Source organism: Perca flavescens, chromosome 22 (genome assembly GCF_004354835.1).
Source record: "Perca flavescens isolate YP-PL-M2 chromosome 22, PFLA_1.0, whole genome shotgun sequence".
NCBI classification, from domain to species: domain Eukaryota; kingdom Metazoa; phylum Chordata; class Actinopteri; order Perciformes; family Percidae; genus Perca; species Perca flavescens.
Window position 1 is genome coordinate 8,258,266 of NC_041352.1, and position 11,969 is coordinate 8,270,234.

At 42.3% G+C, this 11,969-nt stretch overlaps 1 protein-coding gene across 1 annotated transcript in view; it reads right to left on the reverse strand.

Annotated features, from left to right (window-relative positions):
• Positions 1-1,326, reverse strand: part of tecrl2a (trans-2,3-enoyl-CoA reductase-like 2a) — an 11,477-nt gene extending 10,151 nt beyond the window's left edge. The window contains exons 1-2 of the mRNA XM_028569686.1: positions 1,259-1,326; positions 1,072-1,143 (exon numbers count right to left, since the gene is read on the reverse strand). Coding sequence (XP_028425487.1) covers positions 1,072-1,143; positions 1,259-1,282 — 96 coding nt within the window. The 5' untranslated portion in view covers positions 1,283-1,326. The remainder of the gene's footprint in view (positions 1-1,071; positions 1,144-1,258) is intronic.
• Positions 1,327-11,969: the final 10,643 nt, after the last annotated feature.

Here is an 11,969-nt window from a genome sequence, read left to right on the forward strand (position 1 = left end):
TCACTTTTTGAGCTGCAGTTTCACCCAAAGTGGCAGTATAGCTTTAGGGGCAGGTTTACCAAAACAAGAGTTTAGTGAAAAGTTTGCTTTTGTTTTATATATCTCCTTTAGGGTTCCACAGAGAATCCCGCCAAGCAACCGTGTTGTTGTTCCTACGCGACATGCAACACAGACGGGGGGGGGGATTTATGAACAAAAGTGTGAACGTTCCTGTCACAAAAACAATCTTCGTTACTTAACGTTATCCTGGCACTTTTGTAAGTGGGTATACGGAAATCCTTGACCTTTCCTAGTGGGTATATGGCGTATTCCTGCGTATCACGTAGACTACACCGCTGGTTAGCGGTTTCCCCCAGTTTCCGGTCCTTAGGCTAAGCTAAGCTAAGCTAACCTGCCCCTTGCTGTAGATTCATACTTAGCGTACAGAGAATGGTATCAATTTTCTTATCTAAACTTGGTATACATTTTCTCATTTAAACTCAGGCTTGAAAAATGTATATCTTTCTCATAATCCATTTACATATTTGCTAATTTGGCCTGCAGCCTTTATGTAGCAGTTACTGAGAGCATGGCACACATCCCAGAGCATGTTGTAAATTAACTTTCAATTCAAAGGCCTGCTGCTGCACTTAGTTACTGTCTACTTCTTCATTAGTACTCTTATAAAACTTTGCGAGACAAGACTGAAGACAAGAGAAAAATCATGAAAACAAGTCTACTGACACTTAAAACTTCTTCAGTGTTGTTTTAATTTAGCACTATAACTATAATTTGGGACTGCTGATCATATTGATTGCTGTTACATCAGACTTTTTATTTACTTTAAAAGGCATGATTTTAGCTCTTAAAGTATCCCTTTAGGTGTTGTTCTCAGTGCCTGATGACATGAAAGTCAACATGTGGTAGTTTGTTAGCTGGACAGATACTCAATAACAAAAAAATGCTTTTATGGTAAATGAAGCTCTGAGCTAGATGTCTGACAGAACAGTGTTTGCAACAACAACAAAAAAGCCTCTATCTAAAGTATCTAAATCATTAAAACTGTGATGAAGAAGAAATTATTAATGCAACCTTTTTTTTTATGAATTCCCAAATTCTGCTTGATCTCTGTTGTTCAAAGTGAATCTTTTGTTCAAGTGAGGCCTTGTGAAACAAGAAACAAAGTTTACATTCAATATCAGGAAGTGGCTAATACAAGTTTCAGTTCATTGTAATGCATTCTGTGGCTGTTAGCTCAATACTGTACATTTAGACTTACCTCAAAAAAGGTGGTCCGGCTCATGGTGCTGGATTATTATTACGTCCTCTGTGTTCAGTGAAACATCACTATAAGCAAATTCAACACACACACACACACACACACACACACACACACACACACACACACACACACACACACACACACACACACTCGTTCCTCACACACACATAAAGAAGTAGTTCCTCTCCTTTCGAGGACAATCCCTGGACTGACCCCTTATTCTTCCCAGCCTCCTTCTCTCTCTCACTCTTTCTCTCTCTCTCTCTCTCTCTCTCTCTCTCTCTCTCTCTCTCTCTCTCTCTCTCTCTGAGATAATGCTGGGACACCGAATCACTAGAGGCACTCCAGAAACCCTGCACATGCTCTTCCCCCTGCTTTACGTTCCTGCTGCTTTCTCCTGCTTTCCCATCAGTCTCTTTTTTTCCCCAGTTTGTATCTTTGGAGGAAAGCACTTGGCAGAGTCCAACTGGGCTCAACTTAGCAGATACTCACCTGAGACGAGGAATAATGCAAGAATGTTGCAGAATACCAAAGATGCTAAAATACAAGATGACACAAAACTTTAAAATCTCTTTCGGAACTAGGAATCTTTAAGAACACTGCCCCAAATAAAAGCAAAAGTGCGCTAACAAAGGTAAAGCAAATATCAAAAATATGCAAATGCAAATACCATTCTATTACTTTATTCCTAAACTGTGAACCACGTTCGTCCTCAGCTTCAGTGTTTAGTTGTGACAGCAGAAGATGAGCCCACCATTGCTGGACAGAGCACCACACAAGTCAAGGTGGAACTACTAGGGGTCAAACTCTAAAATTGAAATGTAAACTTTGATTAATCATGCTTGTGAAGTTAAATATGCAGTATGTAGTTCATGAAAGACGGTAACCTGCAGTGCAAACGACGAGGACATCAATTGTCTTATATTAACAAGACGAAAAGACAGAAGTAGTATGTTGTGTTCATCAAAAGGTTTTCTGTAAATGTAACGATACACTGACGTTAGAGTTTAATAATCCTGACAGGTCACCAAAAACTCTCTAATTCACCCTCTGGGAGTTATGAATGTCCACTGCACATTTGGTCGTTTATCTAGTAGCATTTGAGTTCGGCCTACAGTTCATTGTTGTGGACCAAAGTGCCATGAACCCCATAACAGTGTTCTTCAGTGTTCAGGTAGATATTTTTTTTGAGAAGTGTTTCTAGCAAACACATACACTGTTTTTGAAAAGTTTCTAGTTTATGTTTTCTTCTAAACTATCTTTGTAAGATATGAGAGCAATGGGAGAAAGCCTGCTGGTCTTGATGTAACTCGGGGTGGATCACATCACATACTTTCTCATTCCAGCGATGTCCCTCTGTCTCGGTTTTATTTCTACTTTATGTAGAGCGTTTCACCTTGAATGCCAGCATGTATTGATAGATTGTGTGGATCTTGCGTTTGAACTGGCTTTACACTATAATGAATGCTAGAGCAGTAAGTGGTTTGTATATTATTGTAGAATATTCATGGTTTTGTATTAGATGCATTTTGACCTAACAAAAGACTGAATTATGAATCCTTGAAGCTATTTTGTCTCGGAGACAAAGTGCCATTTACTCCTCGTCATACACAGCCTTGTTGAGAAATGTCTCCATGTTGCATTTTATGTTGTCTTTGTCTGCATTTTGTTTTAGCCTGCTTTACCCTCCAGTCTTTCACATGTGCTTGCTGAGCTGCATTTTTCTTAACTTGTCCCCCTCAAAAATGGATTCAGACAATGTAAATCTAGTTGAGCATGAGCACTCTGTTCTTGTGCTGCCTGAAGGGATTCAATTTGTGGAGAAAGAGAAGATACAGAGCTGGACCAGACCCTGAAAGCCTCAGGCCAATGTAATCCAGGCACAATTCAGTGAAGAATGAGACAGAGACAGACAGAAAGGAGACATGTGTGGGTGAATGTAAACATCTGTTATTCACAATGTCAGGATACAGAAGGAGGGTTTTGACTGTGTGACATATTTATGTGAGGGAAATGAAGCCAACACATGCAGACTTTTTAGTCTCCTCATGCTTGCAGCCTCACCTAAAAATTCCAGACTAACAGGCAGCAGCCTATGCATTTTCAAACAGCAAAATATATCTTTCTGTGGACTGTGAAACGATAATTCGGGAGGGCTTGTAAATTAAAGACTGTACCATTTAAAACGAGACCGCCTTTCGAAAATAGCATCTTAACTAGTAATTGGTACACCTAGAGGAGGTAAGGTTAACTGTAGCTTTGTGGTGCTTTAATGGAAAATGGCTTTTAAGGAAATTTCAGGATTCTGGGGTAAATTATGCACATACAGTATTGTAATTTCCACAAAACAAGCTTGAGGGCTGCCTTTTCTCACCTACATAACGTTACAAAAAAACATGCACATTCTGTTTAAAAAAGATGCAGAAAAACTAGTCTATGCATACTTCTAGGCTGGATTATTGCCATTCCTTATTGCCAGGCTGCCCAAATAAGTCCCTTAAGACTCTCCAGGTGATCCAGAATGCTGCAGGGCATGTACTGACAAGAAATAGGAAAATAGATCATATTTCTGTTTTATTTTGTAGTTGTTTTTATTGTTGTTGTTGTTGTTGTTGGTAATCTCTGTGTGTGTCTCTCTGTGTGTGTTGTCTCAGATGGCCGCCCACCTACAGCCCGGTTCTGTTCAAGGTTTCTTTCCGTTAAAGGGGAGATGTTCCTTTTCCTTCCATGGCTAGTGCTTGCTCATGGGGAAATGTTGGGTCTCTCTGTAAATCAAAGAGAATGGTCTAGATGAAAAGTGTCACAAGATAACTTCTGTTGTGATATGAAAGTAATGAAAAATTAATCCAAGAGAGTAGAAGACTGGGAGATTTTTTCCCCCATACATATACCTTTTGTGACGGAGTCATTTATTACCCTTAAATCAGCTAATGTTACTGTATGTTGAATCATACAGGACACTCACACCTGAGTGACTGCCAAAGGAATGTTGATTCAGCCTGTCTGGCTATCAATAAATCTATGCAGTGGTCTGCAGCCTGTGTTTGAGCTTTTGTCTCACACCACCATAAGGTCAAAATCCCCCCTTAAGTTGAACAACTTATATATAAGAGTACATAAGTATTAATTCTATTTTCATCACAATTTGCTTCTATGAAAAGGTATCTGGAAGATTACTGTACCACAACATTTGCTGAGCACATTCAGGCTTCCCAGAGGATGAACCATGTCCATTTCAGACATTCCATGAGCATTCCTTGCATGGCCGGGAACTATACACTGGTTTGACACATGAATAGAAAAAAAAGATGCACTCAAATGTGTAAATATAGTGTCAGTTGAATATATAATGGCGGTTTTCTCCAGCATGTGTCCATGACACTACACATATTGAATACCTACCTTAGCCCTGCAACATGCTCAGGGCTATCTCCTTATGGGAGGACACTGTCCTCTGCTGGTCAGTATGACCAGTACCTCTAATTATTCTGTAGGCTAAACTTTCAACCATGTTAAAGCTTCAGCAACTGAGCTAATGATCAAGTATTGGGTTAATTGAGTCAGAGTTACTTTCAAGGCAAATACATATTTACAATAAATGCTTCTTGGTCTTCAATATATTTCAAATGTAATAATGTTATAGTTTATTGGAAGAAATAACTTTGAAAATAAGGAGAACAGGTAAAGTCGGAAAAAGTTTGTGCAACCCAGCCGTAATGTTTCTCAGCAGTTGAAAGCTCAGTGATGGAAGTTGCCTTCTATGATCAAAGGTTTGAGACTACACCACAGCCAGGGCATGACACCTGCTGGTCTGGAGAGTCATTATTGACTTTTCCATCAGTCTGCATCCCCCTCAAACCTCTGAGGATGCCAGCTAATTGTAGTTTGGGGGCTTTTCTTTTAAACTTGCAGTTGCTGTTGGTCCTCTAAATGAGCAACCCACAGTCTGGTGTCGTGATGTGAGGTTTGGATGAAAAGGGGCTGGAGGCTATATGCAATCGGCACACAGGAAGGTAAAGGGGGTGTGAGGGTGGCTGGCTGGATGTCTCCTTCCACTTCCCCTGCTGGGAGCTGAGGCTGTGCCAGAAGACATACAGTTCATACATATCTGCACATACATATCAGCCTTTGTAGTTAAATGTGTGTTGGAGACCTAGTTGTGATGCTTAAAGAAAATGCACTTCATATGAGATGTGTGTGAGCATCATTTACATGAAATTACAGAGTGGGCACCCTCAAGTGTTTTTCATTTATTCCTCAAGGGTCCATGAAGGCACCTTTCTAATTTCATATTGAAACTGCACCTGGGCTTGCAACCATGGAGGCATCCAATTAGGGACTGTGTGAAAATGATTGGGTGGTTTTCTTTGAACCTTCCTCGACTTTAAAAAAAAACGTTCCCAACAGCATGTTAAAATAATATAACAGTGTTTTAAACCTTAATATCTCAATGGTGCTTCTAATGTGCACATTAATTAAAAACACTGAATATCTTACAGACACAGAACTGTTGTCCTCTGCATATGGCAAAGTGCTCCTTTAAGAACCAAAGTTGTCATTTTGATGTAACTATTAAATGCATAGCAAAGGAAGGATGGAATAAAGTATTAATTTAGGATGAGAAAAAAATAAAAGACCATACACTCCTAAAAAAGTCAGGCTACCTTCAGCCAAAAGAAAGCATTTCTTTATTTTTATTATTTCTTTATTTTATTATTATTATTATGTATTATAATATTTACAAGTGTTAATTTATATTCCCAGAAAACATTCATCTTCAAAAATCAGTAGCCCACTCCTAAACTGGATTGCAGTCCACCCATTTAGTGACATAGAAAGGTTGGGGCCCTGCAGCACTTCTCCCACCTGGTCTCCATGTTAGCTTCTTATGCCAGTGCTCAAAGGGTTACAGAGGCATGGACTGGAATACAAAACAGCCTGGCAGTTGGCATGCCTGATGTATAACAGTACGTGTTGCATTAAAACTGGTGCACACTTCAAGTCATTTATTAATTAATTTTATAGTCCAACAATTACGCTGTTCAACTGTTTACACTGCAGTGGGCCTGCTGCAAATTGCAATCTATAAACTAATCTATAGTATAGAGACTATACTGTATATTAGTCTCATATGGTCTACTGCACATTATTTGATCGGGTTCTCCAGTACAAAAAGTGTTTCTCCAGTAGGGGGAGATAGAGGTATCCTGCAGAATCAGTTATTGCATCGACCGGGGATCTCTTTAATTCTTAAATAGCTTTTTTCCAGGTATTTCTGTTTAATCATCTTTCATTTTCTGGTTTGTTTTCTAGCTCAGGAGTGTATATGTGAATGAAGAGCTTTGGTTTGAGTCAGTGCTGCCTGTTCTTCTTCTTAGTTGTTAGATGGAGTCAAGTGAACTGAAAGTGAACTCTGCAGCCTCTGAAAGTGAATTTGATCCGTTTTTAATGTTGTGAAGAAACTTGATTATTACTAGAGGAGAGTTTCTGCTTTGGCTGCTATGAACCAAGTTTAAAGAAGAGTAATTAATACATTGCATCAAGTGCATAATATCAAAAAAAGTTAATGGTAGAAAATAAACCAAGAGAGAATAATGTATAATTAATAAATTATACAATTATGGGTTGTTTTTATCAATTTGTTTATATCTGCAGTCTTTACTTATGGTTATATTATAAAGAATGTGACGTGAATATTTGTGCATAAATTATAAAAAGGCAAGTTGAAGTCATGATTTATGTTATGTGTGTATCAAGAATTTGTATCACACTTCTGTCAACAAAAAAAAGTTACTCTCTAATATTAAAACTAATCTATTACACCTAATCATCAGTTGGCCTCATCAGGAGGAGTTTGGTCAGTAACCAACAGAGGCTGCGGCGGATAATGTTTGTTGCTAACAACACTGAAGTCTGCATCACAACAAAGATGAAGTAAATGTTTCGCCACATTAACTGCAGTGCAGATATGAGGCTCTCATAAGGAGGGATGTCATCGCTGCTTTTTGTTGCCTTGTCAGAGTGACAGGGAAAAGATATTACCAATGCTGCGGAAGAAATCCCAAGTAATCATTCAACATATTACAATGTGTCACTGTAACCTCACACATCATTGTTTTCATTAGTTTTACTCACGTAATGTCATCTTCATTGTCCAGACAGATGGTAAAGCAGTCAGTTGCAGTGGCACACATTATTCATAAGTCTGAATAATTTTTCATAAGTCCCCAGACTCTGGAAAAAAAGCACCAACAACTCCTATTGTCTCTGTTGTGTGTGGCCTTGTGTTTTTAGGCCAAGTGTTGCCTTATACTTCAGGGGCGACTTTAGCCCTTTTTAGGGCTGAAGCACCCCTAAATTTGATCCCGGCACCCCTAAAAAAAATAGTTCAAAGTAGTTTAAAAAGTCTGTGTTTGACGAGCTCCCGCGAGCTAGCAAGTTGGGAAGTTGGGTCGTACCATGCCATAAAAGTCGGCAAAGCTGTTTCAAACCTAAATGGGCATGAACGGGTCCATTAAACTCTCACATCAACAGTGGCGGATCTAGAAAAATATTTATGGAGTGGCGAGAGGGGGGCAGGAATTTTTGAGGGGTGGCAACATATGGCAGACGTATATATACTGAATTTAATCACAGTTATCACAGTTTGATGAGAAATAGTATGTACACACTACAAAAGGGCACAGGCTGCCATTTACAAACTCATACAGACACACCTCATCTCATGCAATCAGTGTCCTGTATTTGAGGTGACCATACAATGTGATCTCACTTAATAGGAGATAGAAGTTTGATAGAAGTAAGGGGCATTATCACAGGACAGGCATTAAGGTGAGACACAGGTGATGAGTGGCAGATGTGTGAGAGGGGAAGCAAACAGTTTTTGACTGACTTCAGTCGGACATTGGAGATTTGCACTCGTAAATGGTCAAATTGGCCGTAACTTTTAATTCGTTGGGGTGGCAAGGCTTTCTGTTAGGGTGGCATTTGCCACCCTATGCCTCCCCGGTAGATCCGCCCCTGCACATCAAGATATATCTGAATGAGCTGTATTTGGCTTTGGTGAGAGTAATTTACAGCCATGTCTGACACATGTCAGCTAGCTTTAGCCTAGGTAAGTTAGATTCAAAATTCTGCATGAAGTGAAAATAATAAGGATTAAAATAGTGGAAAGATGTTAAAATTATTATCACCTTTTTCCCTTCCCTTGGCATTGTAGAAATAGGACGTGACTAAATACTGATCCTAAGAGCCATTCATGTGTAATTATATGGCCTCACAGTGACCATTTTCAATATGTCGACAGCATTATTTTTATTATTTGATCTTAACAGTACTAAAACAATCTATTGTGAGCTAAGGAATTCTGCACTACGAAAATCACAGCATCGCTAAACAGAATCTATAGACGCCTAGATCAGTCAAAAGTTCGGTCATTTTCAGAAAATAGTGCTTGTCAGCCATTAGTCGAAATCGCATAAATCTCTAATTTTGACAAGTTATTGATACTGCATATTGGAAATGTTTGCTTTCCCATAGATGGATATTGTTGTATTTCCAGTTACATAATTCAGTGTTTCAGTGTTGGAAAGTGGTTGTACCAAGCCTTAAAAGTCAACAAAGCTTTCAGTGTTTCCACTACCATGTTGTAAAATGATGATGTAAAATTATGTTAAAATGCAGTTAGCACAGTAGAATAACGTTTAAAAAAGATTATGTTAAAAGGGTGTCAGGCACCCCTAAAGCTCTGATCCTAGAATCGCCCCTGGTGTAATTCATAATTCATTTGGGTTTTTTTCAGCAGCAAATTCTTGAAATGGCTCAAAATTCCAGTATTTTTATGTAAATGTAGTTCTTCTCCTAGATCTTTTCCCTTCTGATAGTTTAGCAAGTAAAGTGAGTCGAGTTTGAGTAATGTCTCTCAGCTTCTCTGGCCCCTCTATTTTTTATTGAGGTCTTGACTTTCCATGTTTTTTCTACACTAGAATGGATTTCAGTACACATCACATGTGTGTGTTTGCTGATTTGGTGGGTGCTGAGAGATCTAGGGCAAAGCACCCACCAGCCTCTGTTCCTCTTTGTACCACAGAGTCCTCATTTTTGAATTTGGAAAGAAATGTCTCAATGTATTTCTTATTGTATTAACTTTAACAGAGCAATACAGTTGATTTGAATACAATTGAGCTAGCATGGCCTGTAGAATGGCTACACAAAGTACAGGGTTGTGACAAGGATTTTAGAGTACTAAGGTTGTGAGTCAGTCCCAGCCCCCAAACATATCACCATTCTTAATTATTTGGATTTTTTATACATTATTAATTTGGTTAGCTGTTCAGTTGTTTTTTTTCTGCAATCCATCCATCCATCCATCTTCGTCCGCTTATCCGGTGTCGGGTCGCGGGGGGAGCAGCTCCAGCAGGGGACCCCAAACTTCCCTTTCCCGAGCAACATTAACCAGCTCCGACTGGGGATCCCGAGTTCCCAGGCCAGGTTGGAGATATAATCCCTCCACCTAGTCCTGGGTCTTCCCGAGGCCTCCTCCCAGCTGGGCGTGCCTGGAACACCTCCCTAGGGAGGCCCCAGGGGCATCCTTACCAGATGCCCGAACCACCTCAACTGGCTCCTTTCGACGCAAAGGAGCAGCGGCTCTCCGAGCTCCTCACGGATGACTGAGCTTCTCACCCTATCTCTAAGGGAGACGCCAGCCACCCTCCTGAGGAAACCCATTTCGCCCGCTTGTACCCTGGATCTCGTTCTTTCGGTCATGACCCAGCCTTCATGACCATAGGTGAGGGTAGGAACGAAAACTGACCGGTAGATCGAGAGCTTTGCCTTCTGGCTCAGCTCTCTTTTCGTCTGGCGGTGCGATAGATTGAATGCAATACCGCACCCGCTGCGCCCGATTCTCCGACCAATCTCCCGCTCCATTGTCCCTCACTCGCGAACAAAACCCCAAGGTACTTGAACTCCTTCACTTGGGGTAAGGACTCATTCCCTACCTGGAGAAGGCATTCCATCGGTTTCCTGCTGAGAACCATGGCCTCCGATTTAGAGGTGCTGATCCTCATCCCAACCGCTTCACACTCGGTTGCGAACCGATCCAGTGAGTGCTGAAGGTCGCAGGCCGATGATGCCATCAGGACCACATCATCTGCAAAGAGCAGCGATGAGATCCCCAGCCCACCAAACTGCAACCCCTCCCCACCCGACTACGCCTCGATATCCTGTCCATAAATATTACAAACAGGATTGGTGACAAAGCGCAGCCCTGGCGGAGGCCAACCCTCACCTGAAACGAGTCCGACTTACTACCGAGAACCCGGACACAGCTCTCACTTTGGTCATACAGAGATTGGATGGCCCTGGTAGAGACCCCTCACCCCATACTCCCGCAGCACCTCCCACAGTATCTCCCGGGGACCCGGTCATACGCCTTCTCCAAATCCACAAAACACATGTAGACCGGTTGGGCATACTCCCAGGCTCCCTCCAGGATCCTTGCGAGAGAAGAGAGCTGGTCCGTTGTTCCACGACCAGGACGGAATCCGCATTGTTCCTCCTCAACCCGAGGTTCGACTATCGGCCGAACCCTCCTTTCCAGCACCTTGGAGTAGACTTTACCAGGGAGGCTGAGAAGTGTGATACCCCTATAATTGGCACACACCCTCTGGTCCCCCTTTTTAAAAAGAGGAACCACCACCCCAGTCTGCCACTCCTTTGGCACCGTCCCAGACTTCCACGCAATGTTGAAGAGGCGTGTCAACCAGGACAGCCCCTCCACACCCAGAGCCTTGAGCATTTCTGGACGGATCTCATCAATCCCGGGGCTTTGCCACTGTGTAGTTGTTTGACTACATCAGTGACTTCCGCCTGGGAAATCGACGACAATCCCCGTTATCCTCCAGCTCTGCCTCTAACATAGAGGGCGTATTAGTCGGATTCAGGAGTTCCTCAAAGTGCTCCCTCCACCGCCCCTATTACCTCCTCAGTGGAGGTCAACAGTGTCCCATCCTTACTGTACACAGCTTGGATGGTTCCCCGCCCCCCTCCTGAGGTGGCGAACAGTTTTCCAGAAACACTTTGGTGCCGACCGAAAGTCCTTCTCCATGTCTTCTCCAAACTTCTCCCACACCCGCTGCTTTGCCTCTTTCACGGCAGAGGCTGCAGCCCTTCGGCCCCCGGTACCCTGCAACTGCCTCCGGAGTCCTCCGGGATAACATATCCCGGAAGGACTCCTTCTTCAGTCGGACGGCTTCCCTGACCACTGGTGTCCACCACGGTGTTCGTGGGTTACCGCCCCTTGAGGCACCTAAGATCCTAAGACCACAGCTCCTCGCCGCAGCTTCAGCAATGGAAACTTTGAACATTGTCCACTCGGGTTCAATGCCCCCAGCCTCCACAGGGATGCCGCGAAAAGCTCCGCCGGAGGTGTGAGTTGAAAGTCTGTCGGACAGGGCCTCCTCCAGACGTTCCCAATTTACCCGCACTACACGTTTGGGCTTACCAGGTCTGTCCAGAGTCTTCCCCACCCCTGACCCAACTCACCACCAGATGGTGATCGGTTGACAGCTCTGCCCCTCTCTTCACCCGAAAGTGTCCAAAACATACGGCCTCAGATCAGATGAAACGATTATGAAATCGATCATTGACCTTGGCCTAGGGTGCTCTGGTACCAGGTACACTTATGAGCATCCCTATGTTCGAACAT